Source organism: Pleurotus ostreatus (assembly GCF_014466165.1).
Source record: "Pleurotus ostreatus strain PC9 chromosome Unknown scaffold_10, whole genome shotgun sequence".
NCBI lineage: Eukaryota > Fungi > Basidiomycota > Agaricomycetes > Agaricales > Pleurotaceae > Pleurotus > Pleurotus ostreatus.
Window position 1 is genome coordinate 130,211 of NW_023503165.1, and position 23,129 is coordinate 153,339.

Genomic DNA, 23,129 nt, shown 5'->3' on the forward strand with positions numbered 1-23,129 from the left:
CGCTGAATAGTGTAATTACTTGGAATGAGGAGGTAAGGTAGGTACCACGATGAGCCATACACCATAACAATCAGCAATATCATATCCAGGGTTCGGCGGAGAGGCAGATACATCGAACACGACGTTGGTCTGTCCGCGGGGCCCCTTCCAAGAACATAAAGACCACAAATCTGCCCTCTCGTTTGCAGCCAACACATATTTAGCTAGGTTCAGTCCATAGACCGGTACTACGGAATAGTCCGTGGCAGTCGTGTGGTAGAGGCGGCTCGTAAGCCAACCCAATGGCTGGCCGCGACTTGGAGCGGTAGCATTGGTGATCCACTCCCCTCGTTTCGTGAATGCTCTTAACTGGCCTCCGAAGAGGGACAGAGCGGGGAAATCATTATATGGGAAGGAGTTCCAAGTCTATAGAACTTGCGTTCGTTGCTGGTTACGTTGTTCTGCGGAACTGAACTTACAGAAAGGACCTCCAATTGAGCGCCCCCAGTAGCACCTATCGTGAACGGTATATGTTAGCAGTGAAAAATGAAAGGACACAAATTGCCTACCATCCTGCCCAAGGACCATAGGTGCGCCGGTTGTATTCGTGTTCGGTAGGGTTATGTTGAGAGCAGAAATCGTGAAATTGACTGGGAGACTCCGTTGTACGTCTGCGGGGAACGGCAAGAACGTAAGAGGGCTTCCACGGGAATGCGTGAACGCAAGGAAGCCCAGGCATAACACGAAGAGATGAGTGAAGGCGAACATCTCTAGCAACAAGGGGCCTGAAGCCTTGAGTCTCCCGTGCAAGAATGCATATTCTGGAAGCCACCTTTTATGTGTTCTGACGGCGAGGCACGAGAAGCCTTGAGAAGGCGTGTTTAGCTTCGACGCGGAGTGTCAGAACCCATGGAACTTGGCCGTGGTGTGAAGGGGGCCCTAGGAAACCCCTTTATGCCCGAGTGTAGCCTAAATTTACGGTTCATCGAGGCCGCGAACTCATGTAGCTTTTTAGAAAGTAGAAAGACGTACCTCAAAGGTATCCGTTGGCCACGGGCCGTGATGTCGGCAATAGGTTTACCTTGAGCATAAACTGTGTCGTACGTGGCTAGCCTTGCGAGGTACATATACCTTATATGATTCCCCCGGAAATTTCATGAAGGTCAAGTCTCAGATTTCAATATCAATTGCGTTCGCCGACTCGTGAGGCATTACCCCTGTGAAGATCACGTGGATTACTCCGAATACAGAAAGTGGTTCCCACATCTATTGAATCGCTTGTCCTGGTCACGATATTTCGTATTTGGCACCACTTGAATTTATGCTGGCGAGGACGTCGTTCTCCAGGCAGACGGGTCTTCATGTCGTCCTCAAGTGCATCATGTTCGCCGTCGTCTTCAGCCGTGACTATCCCGATTCCTGGCAAATCCATCCTTAAACGACCGCCTCCGCCTCAGCAATCGCTATTTTCGCGAATCACTCGATTCTTGCCGACTCAGCCATCTCCAGCATCGGGGGACGAAGAGAAACCGCTGAAACGAGCACATTTTATTCTACCGCAAATTTCTACCGTTTACCCGATATCGTCACTCAACCCACCATCAACCCCTACTCTAAAAGAGGAGAAGCGTGCTATTGAAGAAAGGGAGGCAGAGCGGCGGCGGCGTGTAGTCAGAGGAAATTCAGAGAATACGGATGATTGGTGGTCTCTAGAAAAGGTGGAATCGTTCTACAGGGAATGCTGTGCTGGATGTGATGAACAGCCTGACCCGGGCATCAGCCTGGCTTTCAAGGTGGGCCGTGATCTTATACGCTAAGCTCCTGGTACTCACTATCCGCTGCAGCATGGGACACAAGGCAACCCGAGAACGGTAGACTTCTCTGGTGTGCAGCTTAACCTGGTGTCGGCGTCCATATTGTCCGACGTGTTCACCATCGAATGGGGTCTCCGAAAGCTGGTATTTCGCGAGTGTGACCTAGATGAACACGTCAGTCCCGCTCATTCTACTTCAAAGAAAAAATTCATTGTTTCGCAGATATTGAAACCTATGCTACATGCCCTCCTTATCCCTGGGACGTTATCCTACCTCTCAGTCGCGTCTAATAGGCGTTTGAAGACGTCCGCGTTTAGATTGATCGGTGCTTTCGCCGTTCAGGCGAAGAGTCTTGAATTCCTGGATCTCTCGCAGAACAATCTAGACAAGAAGTCTGTTGAATACATTGTCGCTGCTCTGTCAACGCCACCGACGACGGGGATAGCCTCTCTTCGGCTGGACGATTGTAATCTTCGAAATGCAGCACTTGAGACGCTATGCAGGGCGATCCGAACTTCGTCACTCAAGAACATATCCTTGCGGCATAATAAGATAAACCAGACCGGTGCAGTCGCGCTTGCGCTCATGATTCGAGACTATCCAGACGTTATACCAGCCGGAACCCCCATTGCGATACCATTCTCCCCTAGCAATCTTTCCACACCAACCTCTTCCCTTCCACCTTCACCTGCTTCTTCCACATCTCCTCTTCCACCGCTCCATGATGGCTCACCGTTAACAAGCCCAACGTCCCCTACTCCCCCAGCACGAGCAGGTCCGATCTTGCCTCCCCCCAGACACCCACCCACCGGCCCACAAACTACCTACACACCATACATACCTAAGTCTCGGCGTGGGCGACCTCCACCTAATCCTTTATCGATTACCGGACAGCCTGTTCCGATAATTACGAGCTCCTCTCAGGGTGGTGTGACAATGATGCGCCATCCATCATCGTTGCCAGGCCATACTTCTTCGGGATCGGCAAGCAATTCAGAAGCGGGTGGTGACAAGAACCATCATGGGGGTCCTAGCCAGGCGCTGTTGGACAAAGTTAGGGCGTTGGATGCGCTACCAAGGTTGGGGGCATTGAGGACTCTGGATTTAAAGGGCAATGACCTTCGCGTGCGTTATCCCTTTCTTTTTCTCCGCTTCCACTGACGGCACTCCGTGCTTTTGGCAGACTGGTGTTTCTTATCTTGCCCAAGTCTTGAAGCGCAATCGGACGTTGAAGGTACTCAATCTCAGTGAGAACAAGCTAGACGTCCCTTGTCTGGTGTATATCGCTGAAGCATTGGTAATTTTGCCGCTTTCGTCTTCATAACGTTGGGACTCACGAAAGATGCGTTTCAGAAATATAATTCCTGCCTGGAGACGCTTGACTTAAGCAAGAACCCATGTTGTGGACCTGGTCTGGAAGGGGTATGCTCTCACTCTACCGTCCTGTCTTATCATACGTTCTCATTAGTCTCAGATCCAATCTCTTCGCACTGCTTTTACTCTTAATTCTGCCCTCAAGCGTCTCTTCCTTTCTTCGACGTCGATGACTTCCGCTGGAGCCATAGCTCTCGCCGAATTCTTGCCCGAATCGACTAGCTTACTTCATTTGGACCTGACTGAGAACAACTTGGATATCGCAAGCGTCATGGCGCTCAGGTCGGGGTTGAGGGCAAACCACACCCTCAGGTGCTTGGATCTAAACGTTCCTCCAAGCGATGAAGAGTTCGCAAGGTACACCTCATGTTGAATCCACACTTAAATACTCCCATTTACGTATATCTTTCCGACGAACTTTATAGGATGTGCCGAGATATCCTCAACTCATGCATACGGAACACCGAGGAAGCGGAGAAGAGCACTCAGTCAGGGCTCACTAATGGAAGTTTAGGTAAGAGTACGGGTAAAGGTGTTTGGAGTATGATAGAAGAAAGCGAGCTTGCCAGGAGCATACGCCTCGGGGAGGGGTCAAAGGTAAATACAACCTTCGAGTCGTGTGTCGAGTCTAGCCCTGACAAGAACTGTAGACCGATGGTGACGTACTCCCCCGGGCCCGAACTATGATTGCTCAACTCCGTGCTTCGATATCTCCTGACCCGTTGACACTTCCACCGCCTGTGTCCCTCCATGATCTTATCACCCAAGCCAAGATCATCGCGTCGGAGCTCACCACGCTCATCGAAGGCACGGGCGATCCCTCACGGATGGAAGAACTCTTTACCCTTAATGATGAGTTGACAGAACTGATGGCGCGCGTTCCTTCGCCGGGGAAGCCATCGCTCAAGTTGGTTGGCCTCAGCCCAGAACTGTCTCCTGGGGATATAGCCAAGTGGACTGCCCATTCAAATGGTACTGTCATCACCAATGGGTCTTTGCACGGCAGTCCCATCGCCGAGGAGGATGAACCTGATGAAGAGGAAGAGGTTTCTACCCCTAGGATTGATAAAGGAAAGGCGAAAGCAGATCCCGTTCCAGAAGAACCTGAGAAGGTCCTCAGCCCTTCATTGTCGCTATCGATGACTGAGGGCGACACGGACGAAGAAGACATCTCCCAGTTCCTCGCTGAAGGAGATGATGACGCTGCGCTCATCACATCTCCCACTATCGACCGGTAAGCGATGTTCTTAGTGCCCGCAGTAAACGCATCGTTCATAGCGTGAATCTGAAGTTCAAGGTTCTTGGTTGAGGAAGAAGGCGAGGTATTCCGCAAGGGCACTGTGCTACTCGGCCCCGAGGAAATGGAGGGCGACTACGCTGGTGAAGATTTGCGCAAAGAGGTAGGCTTTCTGGTGTTCAGCCTAATTTGAATTCATTCCTTAGCTGATGATCGCGGTGAACTAGCTTTTAGAGGCCATGGTCGAGCGCCCGCCGCCCAGACCATTGCTGGACGAATACGGTCTGGAAATGAACGTCCATACTCCCCAACCGGAAGCGGAAGTTCCCCCAGTATCTCCTAGCCCTGTCTCGCCTAGCCAAGAGAGACCTTCCCCGCGACCGTACATCTCACGGAGATCGTCTGCGTCGTCCATCATGAGTCTCATTTCACCGACATTGCCGCCGGGCAAGCCAGATTTGGAGCCCGTTGCCAATGCTAACGGGATGGGTTCGCCAACTATACGAAGCCCGACGATACTAAGCCCTAACCTACCATCACTTGCGTCTCCCCGGCCTTACGCCCCTCGGAGAGGATCTGCTTCTAGCCTTGATCCAAACCCCTCATAAATTACTCGCAAGCCAGTTTATCTGCCGATCGTCTCATTATCGTATATCTTGCTTACAGCTTACACAATTCCTTTGCATATCCCAGCTCTATATACGTAGCATTCATATTCCTGTTCAGGAGGACGGAGGACCGTTTTACCCGGCTTTTAATGGCAATCACGGATTCGTATTCATTCTATCACCATCTACATAGTTATTTCTAATGTACATTCGTCATCGTACATGTTGTGAAGGAACTACAGCTGGCTCTCTTTCAACTCAACTCAAAGGAGGTACTGTTATACCTGTGTCATTCCCCTGGCGAACGTGATATCTTCGTATCTTTTCGCTTTCGTCGACACTGACTTAGTAGGCTTCCCACTGTGCCCGAAAAAAAGTTGTTTAGTCTCTAAAAAAGTAACGCACTAAATGTAACCTTCAAACTCACGTTCTAGGTAAGCGCTTGCGGAAACCATGTGGACATCGGTCTCTAAGAATCTCTGATTCAGAGATATCCTGCATTTGTGAGTGAAGCCAGTGTTTATTGCACGATATAACGCTAACCACTTTCATGGTATTCTCGCTCGCAAAGAGCCATTCACGACCAGTTCATACTCACGATATCGCTCGATCGTCACACGACATCGGACTCCTGCCGCTTGTGAACTGTTCACCTGCGCAAACACCAATATATGGTTTCTGAGACTGCCGACATTGCCTGAAGAAACATTTTCAAGAACGATTGCTGAAGACCTAAGCCAGTGCTGCACATACTTTTTCTGAACAATCCATAAGCCCCAGAGAAGCTGCAAGTAGGTCAACAAAGTGGCATTCGATCGCTGTTGACTACGAATTGGTTCGGGGGGCTTTGAGGTTCGGTTACGATTACTCGAAGTCCCATCCCTACTGAACTCTTCAAGAATCAAGCCCACCATCGAATCGAGTAGTGCATCTCGGCCGAGGAGATCGATACACTTTCTACGTCCATTCTTCTTCCTATTCCTATGGACCGGCTCTACTACGTATGCTCAAGGGAATTGCGAGGCCGTTGGACTCAGATTTTCGAGTGTCACCTCAATAGCTCTTCCTTTTTTCAACCAGAGTGCCCCAGGTACAACACATATTCTGCCTTGTATACCTCACTCATAAGACCCTCATTGAAGGTACATCCCGCCGCGGCCTCCTACGCATTTGCTACCTATGAAAAGCAAGCTCGTCAATACGGGTTGCTCGGCATTGCTATGGGCTGTGATGTCCTCGAAATTATGGTTTCAAAGTATACAGACAATCTTAACAGCACTCTACCTTCTTTGATGACTATTCTGTGATCTTTCGCCTCAGAGACCTAGATCACGACCACAGTACTCGGGCCAATGTCATACATCTGTTCTTCACCACGAGCGATTTCACCCGTTTCACGACTCGTGACTGTCCAGTGTCATAGTCTTGGTCTACAGGTAAGTGTGTAGTTCTCCCGAATGTCAACTTCTTATAGAGTTCAAAAGGGACACTTGGGAGAGGTTTTCGCTCGCCGCTGCGGAGCAAATATCACCGGACAAGGATCGCGGTGCGGGCCTGACACATACATGTGAACATGCTCCCATGAATCGATTGAGCGAAGCACCATTGGTGATCTGGTGGGAAGACGGTATTATCATCCACACGGTATCCGGTCTGCCTGAGACCGACGATCTCGTGTAGTCACTGTTTATTAACCCCCCCCTCCGCCCAAATGCCCGCCATACCTTCCTCAATGACTGACAGCTGGACCGGCGAAGCCTCAGCGAACATGTCGCTCGACGCCCTTGTCGTCGGCGCTGGTATCAGCGGAATTTACCAGTTGCATCGTCTCCGGCAGTTAGGACTAGACGCGAAAGGAGTCGAAGCTGGAAGGAATATTGGGGGGACATGGTATTGGAACCGCTACCCTGGCGCCCGCGTCGATTCCGACGCTGCTTTGTACCAGTACTCCGTGGAGGGGCTTTGGAAGGGGTGGCAGTTCTCCGAACGCTTTCCCAGCAGGGAGGAAATCCTTCAGTACCTCCATTACGTCGACGAAACATTTAAAGTTAGCCAACACTTCTGTTTCAATACACGGGTCGTCCGTGCGCAGTTCAACAACACCGGAAACTTCTGGGAAGTCGCGACAGATGGAGGACTGACGATCAAGACCCGGTTCCTCGTTATGTGCATCGGATTTGCGAGTAAGCCTTACCAACCACATTTCAAGGGCCTCGAAGCATTTGAAGGGGTGTTGTGTCACACCGCACGATGGCCAGAGAACGTCGAGATGGCAGGAAAGCGAGTTGGGGTCATCGGGACTGGGGCCAGTGGCGTTCAGGTGATCGAAGCAGCCGCCAAAGTGGTGAAAGACCTTGTCGTGTTTCAGCGCACACCGAACTTGGCATTCCCGATGCGACAATCCATGCAAGCCGAAGTGTCACGAAGCATCTATCCCGGCATATTCGAGCAGAGAAAGAAGACATTTGGTGGTTTCGACATGGATTTCATTCCAAAGCCGGCTCTCGAGGGCGCCGCAGCGCGTCAAGCTGTATTTGATGAACTATGGAACAAGGGGGGTCTCGCATTCTGGCTGGGGGCATATGATGATACATTGCTTGATGATACTGCCAACGACTACGCTTATGCGTATTGGCGGGACAAAGTCCGGCAGCGGATTCACAAGGTCGAGCTCGTAGAGAAACTTGCCCCTACCATCAAGATGCATCCCTTTGGGACGAAGCGTCCAGCTTTGGAGCAGGTGAGTGGCCCGAATGGCTTCTATTATCTTTGCAATCTGACACCAAGCGCCGTTAGCACCTTTACGAAGCCTTTAACCAAGATAATGTCACCTTGGTTGACCTCAACGAAAGCCCCATTGATGAGATTACATCTACTGGGGTTCGTACCAAGGATGGGACAGAATATGCTCTCGACCTGTTGGTCATGGCCACGGGGTTCGATATGGGAACTGGTGGCTATAAGGACATCGAAATCGTAGGGACAAACGGGGCCGTCTTTCGCGATAAATGGGCCAATGGGGTAAAATCATATCTGGGCATGTTGGCGTCTGGGTTTCCAAACATGTTTATGGTATACGGCCCTCATGCACCCAGCGGCTTTACCAATGCACCTACATGTGCTGTGAGTAGCTCTTCATTGACTTTACGGTGGGCATCGGTAATTCTGACGAAACGGTTAGGAATTGCAAGTTGATTGGATAACCAACTGCATTGAATATATGATGAAGAATTCGCTCGCTCGCATCGAAGCAAGTAACAAAGCGGAACTGGATTGGACTCAACGAATAGATGAAATCGGTGCCAGGGGGCTTTGGAATCGGGCAAACTCGTGGTACAGAGGTGCGAACGTCCCAGGCAAGGTTATGGAGCATATGTTTTGGGCTGGAGGATGTCCGTCGTATCAAAAGATTTGCGAAGAAGTCGTCGAAAGTGGATACGATGGAATCATGTTCATAAAGACGCCCTGACTACCCTCTCAGGATAACAACAATATGTATCGTCTGCTCACGTACCTTGAGACTTCCTAGGTGCTCCTACATGTACGCCTCACTATTGAAGGGAGTACGATTGACGCAAAGATTATCGATTGTCTCGTATCGTTATTCTTCTGTCTTACTTTATTGTCCATCAAAGTAACGTTGGATGTGTATCATCTACTACTCAATACCCCAATTCTACATGTACTTCTCCTGGCCTGGAACCAAATACGAAGCCTATGAACTTCCCTTAAGTCCACCGGCATTTTCCGAAGAGTAACACACCCCTTCTGATTGGTCCGGGCCACGAGCCTTCCCGCTCCGCTCCCGAATTCACGCGATCCCGCCGCAGAATTGACATTTCTCCTCTTCACCATCGTCGACGACGTCCCGGGAACACACAAATCACTGAACCATGCAGGCGCTCACCTCCAGGTCGTTGGCTCGCTCATCTCGCTCGATTCGTGCTTTCTCCACCTCGCCTGGAAGATGGCAGGCTGAGCCCCTCCAGAAGCCCGTCCTCCAGAAAGAATTCAAGATCTACCGTTGGGTGAGCTGAGACCTTTGGATATCCAGACGTACTGCTCACTCGCGGTACAGAACCCAGATGAGCCCGCCAAGAAGCCTCATCTCCAATCGTACACTATTGACTTGAACCAGACGGGCCCCATGGTACGTACAATCCAAAGGCGATTGTCTCCGCGCTCACGGGCTCGTAGATTCTGGATGCTCTTATCAAGATCAAGAACGAAATCGATCCTACGCTCACATTTCGTCGTTCGTGCAGAGAGGGGATCTGCGGCTCGTGTGCGATGAACATTGACGGACAGAACACGTTGGCTTGCCTGTGCCGAATTGACCGCAACGCCAGCAAGGACAGCAAGATCTACCCTTTGCCGCACAGTATGACATGTCTTCCAGCTCCTAATTGCATCGGCTGACGTTCGGCAACAGTGTACATCGTGAAAGACCTCGTACCCGATCTCACCCTGTTCTACAAGCAGTACAAGTCCATCAAGCCTTACCTGCAGAACGACAATGTTCCCGAGAGGGAGCACCTCCAGTCGCCAGAGGACCGCAAGAAGCTGGATGGGATGTATGAATGCATCCTGTGCGCATGCTGCAGCACGTCGTGCCCCAGTTATTGGTGGAACCAAGACGAGTATTTGGGGCCGGCTGCATTGATGGCTGCATACAGGTGGATTGCGGACTCGCGAGTGCGTTGTGATGTCGTTATTGCATACTCCCATAGACTAACATCTCGTAGGATACGTACGGCGCGCAACGCAAGGAACACTTCCAGAACGAGCTGAGTTTGTTCCGCTGCCACACAATCTTCAATTGTAAGTCGCTTTCGCCTTGTTATTCACCGACGCTAATCATATCCCTTATCAAGGCTCTCGCACTTGTCCAAAGGGCCTCAACCCTGCCAAAGCCATTGCGGAAATCAAGCTCGCGCTTGCCACGGAGTAAACACAAGTTAACAGCCACGGATTAAAAGCATCGAGTCAGAGGCAGATTTCTTTCCTGTAGCAGTTGACAGTTCTTTCCACTTCATCATACAGTGTCCATCACGAGCATCAAATCATATTCATTCTATAACATCCACTTGTTCTTGAGCCTGTCTGAGGTAGGTATACCCTCGGTTTCACTTGCGATGCTGTACGAAACAAGAACGGATATATTCTATGGGACATCTAACGGCTCAGGCAATTCATAGTCTACTGGTATCAACGGCGGGAGCGAAGAAGGGGTACGACGTATAGCCGTCGGGGTCCGTGCTGCCAGGTCTATAATACTTCTTCCTATCGCCTTTCTCCACCGGCCAACCATTCTTCAGTCGCAGCGGCAAATCGGGCTATAGTCCGGCACTCGAATTCAGCCAACACCTTTCCTCAAGACGAAGGAAGACTTACGTTCGATATAAAGAACCTCCCAAAAGCGATGACATCCCCCTTTTCATCCGCCATCTGGATGGCGAGGTTCCTATCGTACCCCCCGGCGCTGATCAACACCTTCGGAGCCCAGATCTCGCGGATGAAGTCGTTGGACTGGCCCTCTTTCTTCTCGACGGTGACAACCCCGTTTGCGCGCGGCTCGACGACGTGAAGGTATGCCAGCCCTGGGTGGCGCTCGCGCAGGGTTTTGACGAAGTAGGAGAATGTGGGGATGGGATCGGCCATTCCCATACCTGAAGACATTAAACGGTTCATTGACACCCCACGGGGAAGGCACGAGGTGGAACTTACCTTGGATTGTCGTCCAGGGACTCAGCCTAATAGCAGCCTTCCGCGCGCCTACCCTCTTCACGATGGAATCTATCACTTCCAACCCGAATCTCGCCCTTTTCTCGATACTTCCGCCGTAGTCGTCGGTCCTATGGTTGCTGACATCTTGGAGGAACTGGTCGACCAGATACCCGTTCGCGCCGTGGACTTCAACGCCATCGAAACCTGCGAGATGGACGGCGTTGTAGGCGGCTTGACCGTACAGTTCAATGTATTCCTGGATCTCCGGGACAGAGAGGGGGCGGGGGGCGGGGGAATCTTTTCGGTCTGATAAGGCGATGGGGGATGAGGAGACGTAGTCCAACCCTTGCTCCGCAAGGAAGCTGGCGTCAGCAGCACGCCCCATCCCCCAGAGTTGCATGAATATGAAGGACCCTTCTGCGTGCACCGCATCGGTTATCTATCAACCATTGTTAGTATTATAAGTTACTTCAGACACCACCGGCGTTGCCTAGGATCTGAATAGCAACACACCTTCTTCCATGCACGTATCTGCTCGTCGCTCCATATACCTGGTATGTTCCTATAGCCGCCAGCCTTCGCAGCGACAGGGGTCGCCTCCGTTACCAACAGCGTCCCCGGCACACTCCCCCTCTGGACGTAGTACTCCTCCACAAGCGGAAATGGGACATGCTGATCATTGGCTCGGTACCGCGTCAGGGGCGCGAGAACCACCCGGTGTTTAAGATGCATGTCGCCAATGGTGATGGGCTGGAAGAGTTTGGAGTTCGACATTGATGAGAGGGCTGTTTGGCATGGCCATGCGTGCGATAGACGAGCTTTATGAAGAGCTGGGAAGTGGCTGACAGAGTGCCAGGTTAGTGAAGCCGGAAGCGCAATCGCAAGTAACCGGGCTTTGCTGACATTTGCGCCTTGGCTTAGTGGCTGACATATCCCTGAATCATCCTGTAGCTTTCGCAAAAATTGCAGACGCGTCAGTCGAATAAACGAAGCACATGGCTCGTAGCTGAGTCTCCGAGCAATAATCAAAAGATATCCAGAACATTCTAAGGCGTAATCATAGTATTACACATCAATTCAAGAAGGTACAGACTTTCCACTATTCACTAATAATTGTATTGCGTGTAGCCAAACGAAACGGTCGACGTATCAACAGACCATTGGCTTATTCAAATGCAGATCGTATATCAAAAGGTTCGTTAACTTGGAAGACATTAGGTTGTGGGCGTGAAATGTGAAGCGTGAAGCGTAAAGAGAGCGCAGTGAATGGGAAACAATAGTGGGAGATTGGACGTTAGAATACGTGTTGGATGGTGATGAGCTGGAAGAGTGAATAAGGGAAGTAGTAAATGGATATCTCGAGGGGGAAAGTGCAAGAGGAACGCAATTCGAAGTACAATCGACGACCTACCGAAAATATCACCACAGACTGGGGGAGAGCGAAAGCGACCTTCATCGCTTACGCTTGCTTCCAATGTTACTGTCCGAAGAGCCTTCGCCATCGTCCTGCATCATCAACCCCGCATCATCACCAACGGCAGGGCTCATTCGGCCATCACTCTCTCCATCAGATCGCACCACCGTCTCCAGACCACCGTTCATCCTGGTAGCAGCCAGGTCGCTCACTCCTGCGTCGACTAAGAGGACGTCATCCACTTCAATTTGACCAGGCGCTGTGGCGTGTGGGTTCGCATCGTTAACCATCTCTACGTCTTCTTCGCCACCAGAGGACTCGTGTAGATCGCTGAGGCGACCCATGCTGTTGCGAACCCGGTTGTTTCTCGTTATTCCCACCCGTCCATCATCTAAATCAGTCTCCACGGCTACAACATCCCTGTCCTCCACTAACTCCGCCGTTCCCGGTCTGCTCCCATTCGTTTCTGCCGGGCCCACTGCTGGCGAATTGACGGTACTAGGCCCAGGACCATCCTCCACGGCAGAGTCATCATCTTCGAAGGCAGGATCCATCTCTACCTCAACATCGTCATCGAGATCAGCGAATGTCCTGCAAAGAGGGCAGGAGAACGCAGGATGGTGCGTCTCAAGAAGTGGGCGAATGCATTTGTAGTGGAAAGTGTGCGAGCAAGGTGCGATGAAGAGTGCTTGTCTGATGGTGACGCCGAAGAGGCAAATGCAGCAATCGGGGATGCTTGACTTGGGCACAGCTTTGGCTCCGGGTTTAGGCCCAGCAACGGCCGATGCGAGGGACTTGAGATTCTTGAGCGCGTTGGTACTGACATTGAAGATATGGGTTGAAGTGCTTGTCGAAACTAACTAAACACCACTTACTTGAATGCGTTCGCGGCAGACTGCCACTCTCGCCCCAGTTCTATCCGAATCTTGACCGATTTATATATATCCTCGGTCCCGCCTTGATAATCAACACCAAGCTGTAAAATATCACCATCCTTGATTTGAAATGGGCGCGACTCGGAGTTGGCAGGCGACAGCCTGATGTGATTCAAAAACGTCCCCGACGATGATTTGGTGTCCCTGATGAAGAAAACACCCCCTTGCTCTGCCCAAATCTCCGCATGTGCTCGTGAGACTACCTTCGATTTGAATGCTAGTTTGTTGGAACCCAAGGCATTTACTGCAGCAAGCCCTAATCCTGTGCGGTCCGTGAAACGACCAATGCGAAGTGGCGGATCGCCTTCTCTAATATCTCTACCGATGGCTTCAAATTTGAGTGAGCGTCGAGAATCGAGATGGGGAACTAAACGGATGCGATGGGCTGGTGCGTTTGAATTACTGGCTGAGGGTGCCGCGGCCGGGGTGGCATTACTGATGCCTGGCTGCCCTAAGAGATGTGCCACAGCTGGTGGCAAGGCCGTCGAGTTTGGGGTCGTCGGCGTCGCGATGTTTCCTGCAGATCGTCTTCGCCTGAGCATATGAGATAATCCCGTACCTATGCCCGCAGATGAAGAGGCGCTATTATGAGACGCAGAGGCCTGCACACCACCTGCTGCGGGACGCCGCCTATGACCTGTACCCCCCGGGGACGGCGGCTGCGCCGGCGGTGAAGGCGATAGTTCTCGAGCCAAATCAGTATTGATGTGTGATTGAGAAGAGTTTCGCGGTCGGCCTCTGAGGAAGGAGCCCAAGATGGTTGTTCGCAGCGGTGGCGATTCTGTCCCAATGTGGGGGGAGGCGGGATCCATAGTAGGCGAGGGTTCTTGGAGACGTGCTTGGCGTCGTTCTTTGCGGCGTCGGCGACGTTCTGCGCGTTGATGCTTGTGGTCTTCGAGGAAAAGATTGATGGTCTGGATGAGAGCAGGTGGCTTGGCTGAGTGCCACAAATTAGGCGCCGGCTGATAAGGACCAAATTTCATGGCCAGCCACATTTTCGGTCGTAAATTGGTCGTAAACTGTCGTGAACTTGATCCCTCTAGCAAAGAGAGACTGCGCGGAGGGGGGTTGCTCCAAGCTGGTACCCATACCTTAAAAGTATCCCACATACGGCATATGGAGCGTTGCTGGATTTTTATCAATTGTTACGACACTCGAGTGCGCTCGCCAGTCGCCCCCCTTTTCAAATTCAGGATAAACGACTAATTTGGGGCAGATTGCTGCAAAAGATAATACTACCACTGCGCATTGGCATCTACCGCTGATGCCAAGTTGTACGTCCCTTGTGGGCGCCGTCTCCCCCCACTCTCGAGAAGCTGATGTTTCGTACCTCCAGGGAGTTGTCCCGGGTTGCACTCTGCCCACACGGAAGAGGAGAGAAGTTTCTTACGCCGTCTAACTCTCAGGATCCACTTGAATCGCCGATAGTGAGGCTAGCAGACCTTGAGGGAGCACAGGTTCAGAAATAGGGAACCCCTGTCTCATGACTGATAGGCATCTAAAGCGGTCGACAATGATATCTGTTACATGTAAAAATATACTTCTTCTTTGCATGGTACAATGTATGTACACAATTCACGCGTATCCAAACGACTCAACATGTAAAGTCACGCTTGCTCCTCCTCCAAGGATGTTGGGGGCGCCAGACACGGGGAAAGAGAGCGCGCTCCTCACGGTCTGGGAGATACTCTGTGATCCACAAACTAGACGGTCAGATAAATCAGTCAGTTGCGGTATTGAAACAAGTATGCCAACGACGTACCACTGACAGACATCCGTCCTTGCGTAGCAGCCACTTCGTGCTGCAGAAGCGCCTTGAGGTCGGGTCGGCCAGAGGCTACGCGGATGCCCGACATGTTTAGCACGGAAGGGTTTCCGTCAGCAACGGTTTTGTCACTCTGTGGTGTTGAAGGATGCAGGTTAGTGGATGCATTCTCAACCTCCATGCCGTCGGAACTTTGACGAGTGATGAAGACTTGTATATCGATGTCCAAATCAGGGGGAGCAATGAGGAGCCCTCTGCGAAGGGCCTCCGAGATCCAGTTGATGTGCGCTATGACACAGTTGTGAGCGGCTATCCCCGACTGAAAAGGGCATAGACTGAAGATTTGTACCAAGTTCACGAATTGCCCATATAAAGAGTACCCTAGTACAGTGTGTTTGTTCATCCCGGGCCTTCCTGAAAGAGTTCAGCCGGAGAGCATTATAGAATGCGATGCAACTTACTCAATGATATCCAAGAGAACGGGTAGTGTGTGCGATACACCAGAGCCACCTAGAAGGACACCATCAACTAATGCCCATCGCAGCTGACTTAGCTAACACGAGCTCACCAGCAATAAGAACGCAAGTATCAAAGCGGCGCATATCCGGGGAAGGACCGTAAGGCCCATCCACAAAGACTTTAATCGTTCCTCGTTTAGCCGCTACATCGAGCAAGCGGCGGGTGCAGCCGTCTCTGGGGCTGACGAGGAACACGAGTTCCTTCCAATACGTCGTATCATTCCCGGAACCCTCGCTTTCCTTCTCCTTCACGTCGAAGCTCCCAGCGCCGCCGAAATCCTCCTCGACATTTGATCCAGAATCGAAGCTCGCAATGGTGAAGGGGTGAGCTTCGAACGGGAGTGCCGACACACCCGGCATGATGAGGTACGCAGTTTGGCCTGGCGACCAATGGAAGTGGGGTGGGCGCCGCAGGACGAGGCGCACCATCTCCGGAGAAAGGAGCTCGGTCGTAGCGTCGAGCGTGCCGCTGCCCGATTTAAACCCGAAATACGAGTGGTTGAATACGACGAGACGCACGACGCGGATGAGACGGTCGGCTCCCCAAATGATGAAGCACGCGATGATATAAGGGTCAAAGCTGTCAGATAGATCAGATGATGCAGCATGGAGGGTTGGACCAAACATACTGTCTATAGCGGGCATGGTAGTACGCGCCAATGAGGAATGCGCTATGACCATGGATTAGATTGTGTCGTGTAGAGAGGTATATGAATTTGGCTCACAGGACCAGGAAGAAATGGACATAAAAGAAAAGCTCGTATGCCTGAGCGCGAACAGGGCGGATGGATAGCATGCATACGATTGTCAGGCCTACAGCAGCCAGGATACCTGGCCACAGCCACGAATCATGCCATTCGTGCGCAGGAATGCTGTTGAAAAAGAATGAACAAACGTTATAGGCAATCAAGAGCATCATACCCTTTGACAATCTAGCGTGACGAATGTGATGTGTTAGAGTATCACAATTTAAGCTAACTGCCAAATAGACGTACTCTACCAATCCCGTGCACCCATATGAGAACGAAGGTGACTCGCGATGTCATCCTGTGCATGTAGTTGAGCTGTTTTATCCTGTCAGAGGACACTAGATGAAGAAGCCAAGCTACATGCCTTGTCATAGCTAACTCCCGTGATGACTGCATTGAAAGATTTGATTCAGAACACGAAAAGTCGAATGAATAGTGACCTACAAGATATCAAATTATTCTTGGTCCCAAGCGCGGTGATCAAGGGGAATTGGCTGGTAGCCAGCGTTCCCGTGCGATTGGACCAGTACCGGTTTGCATGTTTATTACCCGCAACATCAGTAGCTATTGTCTAGTGTTAGTATATCGACAACGGAAAGTGATAGTCGTACGTACTGTTGATGAAAGACCAAGTGAATAGCGCGACAATATAGACAATAGTCAAGACGACCTCAGCCACATTCAACACATAGCCGCGACCAAAGTCGATGGTCCAGCGAAAGGCCATGACGCGGTAGCCGTTGACAACAGCGGTTGGAAGCTTTCGAAGCGACCAGACGCTACGGGTGCTCGACAGCTGCCCGGGGGGTTCACCATCACCAACGCTTCGCGTCTTCGACCTGGCGACGGCGATCTTGTTACATAGATGTGAAGCTAGCTGCAAGGAAGAGACGAGGAAGAAGAACACTGCCAGGCACCACCAGAGCTGCCATGGATATTCTTGGTTCCTCTTCTTCGAAAACGGCTTGTCTGGGTTGTAAGATGATTCGGCGCGCACAAAGGGCTGCCTCAACGGCGTCGAGTCCATGGTGATTAGAGCGGGGGAGTGCACTGGGGACTCTGCACAGTTTACCTTTGGAAACCGCTTCTTTTACGCAATTTCATTGAACAGGGATCGTCTGCATATCTTTAGCAAGTTCATCTAGAACACATGGAACCAGGTGCATTAGAAGCCCAACGCTTCGGTATTCGAATGACTCTGGATATGAACTTGCCTATGAAAGGAGCACATCCACGCGCGCTGGAACATTTGACAGTATGGTCTTTGTCTAGAGGCCTTATCTGATTAGATAGAGGTGCGAAGAAGCGCAAAAATAGTCACTGAACACTGTCTTGCCGATGAGCGTCGACGTGGTCAAGAGGCTCCCTCCTCCTCCGCCCCCCGTGAAATGGAAGGCGTTATGAACTTTGGAATTGCGCAAGTATATCATGCGAAAGACTAGTAGCGGCGATCCCCAAGCGGGTTATGACTGAGGGCACGATATTTTAGTGCCAGTGATGCGAGGACAGAAATAGACTACTTGCAATCATGCTCGCACCCGAAGAGTCGACCGTTAAGCCCGATGATTCGTTTCTGGATAGGCGAACAAAGACGAGGTGGGGCCAAGCACATTCGACCATCTGGTGCCGTGTCAGATAAATCACCCTCGATAACACGACACCCTGAGCCTACGTGTAGATAAGGCGATCTAGCCTGGCAAGTAGTGGGCGCGTTCTTCACGAAACATGTGATCGAAATCGTATTCTAGTCGTAGGGCATCAGCGCTGGTCCGTGTGATAGAGCATGGGGAAGTCTGCGGTACCATGAACACGGGTGGCCGAACGTAAAGGAGAGGATGAACAGGAATACACCACTTCCAAAGGACCCTCCGCAAGGCTGGTACTAACATAACATAGAATGTTCGCCTTCCATGGTGTCGGCTGAAGGATACTGCGAGGCCGTAATTTAGGCCTAAGTATGGATCCTCTGATTGTCAAGCACGTCATGGTGGAACTTCGGAACAACGTGGACACGATCAGCTGCTTGCACGAACCATTGTAATCGACGGCCACCCGCTCAGCCGCGGTTAATATCAATAGTATAGACCAAGCTCGATACGTATGGCGGAGAAACAACGCAGTAAGAATGTTCAAGAACGCGAAGTGGTGGGGCGGCCGCCGGTGGAATCGCTAACAGGAAGGGTTTTCTTTCCGAAGCAGAGATTTCGTAGGGAGAGATCTTCAAGTGCAGAGTTTTGGACAAATCGGTGGGCGCTGGTGCACATTCAGAAAGGTCCAGGGCGCGCGTAGGATGAGTAAAACTGTGAGGCAGTTGTGACTGACAAGGACGTCGTTGAAGCCGTTCAGGGGAGATATGGGGATGGAAGCGTGGATCTTGGAAGGCTCTTATACATTTTAAGCGTCGATCCCGAACACCCTCCCGGAACTATTGCGCTCTGATCTCGGCTGGGACGGGTCGACTTGTGGTCATCGCCCAGCTTTTAGCCATTCAATCCAAGAAGTTCTCCATAGCATGTGGGGACAACCTGTCACCAGACTTTGACCGACAATACCTCGTCGCGAAATAGACCACCTATAAAATCCCTCAACTTTGCTCAGACGTATCTGAAGGGAATTCAAGACAGTTACCGCCAAGAACTTTCCACCCAACCATGAAGTATCTTCGTCTTCTCGCCGCTGTGGCTGTGGCTGCGCCAGGAGTTCTAGCAATCCCTGAGTGAGTGAAGACGCACGCTTGCCGAGGATGATACTGATCTCGGGACAACGTAGATGGGCGCAATGTGGCGTGAGCCCACCAATTCTATCGCATGGGTGCGAATACTGACGTATCGACAGGGCATCGGCTGGAGCGGAAGCGGTCAGTAGCAGGGAACAAACGCTTGGCGACCTACCAATTTTAATTCTCATCCCAATCTACAGGAAGTTGCGACGCTGGGTTGACATGTACACACCTCAACGATTATTACTCCCAGTGCCTCCGTGGCACGGCTCCGCCTGCGCCTACCACATCGTGAGTTGATGCAAGTCCTGGCCGGACGCTTGCTGATGGTATGCTTGCAGGGCCCCTGCACCACCGACAACTATATCTGCACCGCCGACAACTGTAGCCCCACCGGCGACGTCGGCTCCAACGTCGAGTGGACCAACACCTACCGCGCCCGCAAGTTGCGCAGCCATCCCCGCATCTATCAGTTTCTCCAATGCTGCCCTCCCAGATCCTTTCCAGCCCGTCGCAGGCGGTGCCCGGATCTCCACCAAGGCTCAATGGACGTGTCAACGCAACGAAATATCGCAGCTTCTCCAACGATACGAACTCGGCACCATGCCTCCCAAACCGCAGTCGGTGACGGCCTCGTTCTCCGGTGGAACTCTGACCATCAACGTGTCAGACCAAGGCAAATCCATCTCCTTTGCCGTCAAAATCACGACTCCGTCAGGCAGCGGCCCATTCCCAGCTATAATCGCGTATGGTGGCCCTAGCATCCCCATTCCAAACAACATCGGCGTCATCACTTTCAACAACGATGACATGGCTGCCCAGCAGAGCGGCAGTTCGCGCGGGCAGGGCAAATTCTACCAGCTCTACGGCTCCGGGCACTCTGCTGGTGCCATGACGGCATGGGCTTGGGGAGTGCAGCGCATCATCGACGCGCTCGAGATAACTCCCGCGGCGAACGTTGACCTGACGCGCATCGGTGTTACCGGCTGCTCGCGCAATGGGAAGGGAGCCTTGGTCGCAGGAGCGTTCGACGAGCGCATCGCCTTGACCATCCCGCAAGAGTCTGGGTCAGGAGGGTCGGCTTCATGGCGGCTGTCCAACTTCCAACAATCCCAGGGCCAGAACGTGCAGACCGCGCCGGAGATCGTACAGGAGAACGTCTGGTTCTCGCCTAACTTCAATTCGTGGGTCAACCAAGTGAACAGCATGCCCGTTGACCACCATCAACTCACTGCGATGGTTGCGCCCCGTGGCTTGTTTGTCATCGAGAACACTAGCATGGAATGGCTCGGCGCCCTCAGCACATACGGCTGCCAGCGTGCCAGTAAGCTCATCTACCAGGCCCTCGGCGCCTCCGCGAACATGGGGTACTCCCAAGTAGGAAATCACAACCATTGCGCGTTCCCGTCATCGCAGCAAACGGAGTTGACGGCCTTCCTCAACAAATTCTTGCTCAACGGATCCGGGACCACAGACATCTTCCGCACCGACACGACCTACAGCAATTTCGACCAAACACGGTGGATCCCTTGGAGCGTGCCCACGTTGTCGTAAGCAGCGAGGTTTGAGGAGAGCGCCTGGGTAGTTTCGGTAGTGGTTCTTTGAATATTCTCTACGAGTCGTCGCCTAAATTTTGAATGACACAATGAGTTCTCGAAACTACTCTGGATGTGAACCCACTCGGTGATTGCAATATACGACTATCCGCCAAAATGCAATCCAGTCATAGTTTATTGAGGGCATCCAAGTATCACTCAAGCGCGCTGCCTTCTGATTACCATTAGCATGGGCAAAAAGGAACAACAAAGGGACAAGTCCATTTTCATTAGCAATAGTCCATGAAGCCTTGGAGCTTGCTCGCTGTCTTTGGCGGGAACTTGAAGGCTAATAGTTTGTCTCCAAATGTACGAACTATACTGGCAACGCCATCCTTCAGCGCTAAAAAACAATCTCAGCGTCGGAATCCTATGGAACGAAGGCAACTCACCGTCTCCAACTTCGCCGAGCACCTCCCCGGCTCTCTCTACCTGTCCCCGAACAAACTCGCTCTCGTCCAACTCTTTCACGCTCAAACGCACGTTCGTTGGTGGTGGCGTGTACAAAGCGTTGACCTCTTTCTGATATACCTCGATCTCGGAGAGGAAGGATAACATTGCTTCTAGAATTTTCGGGATGTCCCTCTGCACGACTCCGTACCGGTCTTCCGTCAGGGATGCGCAGACGAGATGTGTCAACACTTCCAAGAGATATCAGCAAATATGACACTTCGCCATTGATACGACCTACCTTGAACAATCAAGACGTCAAGCTGCCTGTTGGGCAGATATCCTTCAACAACCTTTCCCAGCCTCTCCTTTGTCCACCATGCACGACACGTCTCCAAGAAATCGTTCACTCGGGCAGGGGCATATTGTGTCATCGCGCCCGCGACTACGCCTCCCGCTTGACTCTTGAGGTGGCCCAAGAAACTCATCCCAGCTTCACGAACCTTCTGCACCTCGTGCTTGGCAGCTGCATTAGCTGGCTCGACAACGGCGTTCGTCACCGAGCGGAAGACGTCAGGAACGTGCGTCTCCTCAATCGCTTGGGCGAAAGACCCATCTGCGGCCAGCGAATCAATGACGTTGTGTATCGGTGACTGTCTTGCCGATTGGTAGATAGGTTTTTGTATAAGTTTCTTGGGGGTGGAAGGAAGGATAGGGTCTGTGGCTCTTGGTGCGGCTGGGGCTGTAGGCGGTGGCGGAGCTGGTGCGCCTTTGCGTATAAAGTGTTGGTAGTCGTGTCCAAGCGTGATGAGGCTTTCCCTGGTGAGAGAGCTCCACAAACTAGGCATGAATTTCTGGTCGTTAAATAGGGCCGTCCGTTGGGCACTCGCAGTGGGCGAATCGCTGCTGGCGATGTCTTGAAGTTCGGCGTATGCAAATTGCTTGATGATTTTGTCGGTGGAAGTGGCGCCAGAGACAAGCGTTACGATAGGGTCTGCGGAGGCAAGTCCAATACGGACGGGCATGGGCACGTAGAAGTCGAAGAGGGCGTTTGAGAACTCCCATACATCCACGGTGACAGAACCCAGAGACCAGGCCTGAACTATCGTTGCAAGATGGTGCGATGGAAGGAGGGAGATGATGGACGAGCGCATGAAATGCCCTGCAAATGGCCTCAGAAGCAACGAAGCGAAAGGAACGCGATACAACACGGGCAACATGAACACCTTCGCAAGGGCTATAGCTGCCATTGACAGAGCGACTGTTATGGTCGTCAGCAGTCTTGCAACGGCCACTGTTTTGGCGATGTTAACAAGGGCAAATGGTTGTCGCACGCTTGAACGAAGCAAGTAGCGATCAAGCATAGCGTTGCGCATGGTGAAAGCTGAAGCCAGCAATACTTGAGAGCAGAGCAGAAAAATTAGCCGACCGTTTAAGTAGTGCGGGTGCTTTCTAGTGCAGGTCAGGTAATCAACGCCATTGCAGCAGTGGAATAACTCACTTGGATTTGACAAACAGTGTCAGTTTTGCTTCGGAAGACACGAACGCGTGGATCGTCGCGATCAGAATGGCCGAAGCGACGTGGGTGAGTAGAGCATGAAAGGTGATTGGCTTGCATAGCGCTTGCCGTACGGTCTTTGAAGGGGAATTCGCGATGCTAGAGTCAGCTAAACGTGGAACTATTAGATAGGGTTTTCGTTGTTTCAATGACACCGCACCTGTAACGTAGCGTTTCCGCAGAATGATGCTGGGAAGAGCTCCTACTATCCAGAATGTGGAAGCGTACAGCAGTGAAGCAAACAGCTTGTGCACGAGTCCGCCGCTTCCCCATATCGACCAGCAGAAGGCGGCACCCCAGCAGAAGAAGGCGCTGTACACAAAGATTTCGGAAACCAAGCGACGCTGCAATACTGCTTTGACGAGTGGATCATATCCCGCCGATGCTGATGGGATCGTAGGTGTGGTCTTTGTTGCAAATACCGATGGAATTGCATGGACTTGAGAGGTACGAGCAGGGGTGCGACCACTCCTGCTGTTCAACATGGTCGTGATGTTTGTGATACGTCCAGTATAAGGGGTGCGCAGATATTAGGAAATGAAGGTTATGGTCGTGATCTGAACCAATTTCATGGACGAGGAGTTGGACTTGGAAGAGTTCCAAACTTTGAACTTTGAGTCGTAAGTCCTTTGATGATCACGTGCTCATTCACGTCGCGCCGCTACACACGACAAGAAACTCGGGATGAGTGGCGAGTCTCAAGAGGCCTCAAGATACTAGTTAAAGAAGTCGACGCCTTGGTGGTAC

At 51.8% G+C, this 23,129-nt stretch overlaps 9 protein-coding genes across 9 annotated transcripts; 4 read left to right on the top strand and 5 right to left on the bottom strand.

Moving 5' to 3' along the window:
- Nucleotides 1–15: 15 nt before the first annotated feature.
- PC9H_001793 (uncharacterized protein) lies at nt 16–747 on the bottom strand (the record flags this gene model as incomplete). Its single annotated transcript, XM_036771440.1, has 3 exons — nt 16–405; nt 459–493; nt 549–747. The coding sequence occupies 3 exons, from the start codon at nt 745–747 to the stop codon at nt 16–18; spliced, it is 624 nt and encodes a 207-aa protein (XP_036626061.1).
- A 593-nt stretch (nt 748–1,340) lies between these two features.
- PC9H_001794 (uncharacterized protein) lies at nt 1,341–5,012 on the top strand (the record flags this gene model as incomplete). Its single annotated transcript, XM_036771441.1, has 10 exons — nt 1,341–1,772; nt 1,824–1,967; nt 2,016–2,918; nt 2,977–3,090; nt 3,147–3,215; nt 3,268–3,524; nt 3,593–3,764; nt 3,818–4,401; nt 4,459–4,567; nt 4,632–5,012. 10 exons carry the CDS (start codon nt 1,341–1,343, stop codon nt 5,010–5,012), a joined length of 3,165 nt encoding a protein of 1,054 aa, XP_036626062.1.
- A 1,711-nt stretch (nt 5,013–6,723) lies between these two features.
- PC9H_001795 (uncharacterized protein) lies at nt 6,724–8,481 on the top strand (the record flags this gene model as incomplete). The annotated part of the gene is made up of 3 exons (XM_036771442.1): nt 6,724–7,752; nt 7,809–8,135; nt 8,194–8,481. 3 exons carry the CDS (start codon nt 6,724–6,726, stop codon nt 8,479–8,481), a joined length of 1,644 nt encoding a protein of 547 aa, XP_036626063.1.
- Nucleotides 8,482–8,905: 424 nt separating this feature from the next.
- SDH2 (succinate dehydrogenase complex, subunit B) lies at nt 8,906–9,963 on the top strand (the record flags this gene model as incomplete). The annotated part of the gene is made up of 6 exons (XM_036771443.1): nt 8,906–9,040; nt 9,091–9,162; nt 9,210–9,393; nt 9,445–9,707; nt 9,758–9,833; nt 9,887–9,963. 6 exons carry the CDS (start codon nt 8,906–8,908, stop codon nt 9,961–9,963), a joined length of 807 nt encoding a protein of 268 aa, XP_036626064.1.
- Nucleotides 9,964–10,204: 241 nt separating this feature from the next.
- PC9H_001797 (uncharacterized protein) lies at nt 10,205–11,513 on the bottom strand (the record flags this gene model as incomplete). Its single annotated transcript, XM_036771444.1, has 4 exons — nt 10,205–10,348; nt 10,407–10,681; nt 10,740–11,178; nt 11,253–11,513. The coding sequence occupies 4 exons, from the start codon at nt 11,511–11,513 to the stop codon at nt 10,205–10,207; spliced, it is 1,119 nt and encodes a 372-aa protein (XP_036626065.1).
- A 678-nt stretch (nt 11,514–12,191) lies between these two features.
- Nucleotides 12,192–14,083, bottom strand: PC9H_001798 (uncharacterized protein; the record flags this gene model as incomplete). The annotated part of the gene is made up of 2 exons (XM_036771445.1): nt 12,192–12,972; nt 13,029–14,083. The coding sequence occupies 2 exons, from the start codon at nt 14,081–14,083 to the stop codon at nt 12,192–12,194; spliced, it is 1,836 nt and encodes a 611-aa protein (XP_036626066.1).
- A 580-nt stretch (nt 14,084–14,663) lies between these two features.
- PC9H_001799 (uncharacterized protein) lies at nt 14,664–17,147 on the bottom strand (the record flags this gene model as incomplete). The annotated part of the gene is made up of 11 exons (XM_036771446.1): nt 14,664–14,791; nt 14,851–15,141; nt 15,203–15,267; nt 15,315–15,363; nt 15,422–15,951; nt 16,001–16,042; nt 16,097–16,243; nt 16,293–16,303; nt 16,367–16,458; nt 16,565–16,684; nt 16,736–17,147. 11 exons carry the CDS (start codon nt 17,145–17,147, stop codon nt 14,664–14,666), a joined length of 1,887 nt encoding a protein of 628 aa, XP_036626067.1.
- A 1,624-nt stretch (nt 17,148–18,771) lies between these two features.
- Nucleotides 18,772–20,393, top strand: PC9H_001800 (uncharacterized protein; the record flags this gene model as incomplete). The annotated part of the gene is made up of 5 exons (XM_036771447.1): nt 18,772–18,836; nt 18,890–18,905; nt 18,956–18,977; nt 19,040–19,130; nt 19,181–20,393. 5 exons carry the CDS (start codon nt 18,772–18,774, stop codon nt 20,391–20,393), a joined length of 1,407 nt encoding a protein of 468 aa, XP_036626068.1.
- Nucleotides 20,394–20,664: 271 nt separating this feature from the next.
- PC9H_001801 (uncharacterized protein) lies at nt 20,665–22,867 on the bottom strand (the record flags this gene model as incomplete). The annotated part of the gene is made up of 5 exons (XM_036771448.1): nt 20,665–20,777; nt 20,827–21,075; nt 21,126–22,276; nt 22,326–22,491; nt 22,543–22,867. The coding sequence occupies 5 exons, from the start codon at nt 22,865–22,867 to the stop codon at nt 20,665–20,667; spliced, it is 2,004 nt and encodes a 667-aa protein (XP_036626069.1).
- Between the last annotated feature and the right edge of the window lie 262 nt (nt 22,868–23,129).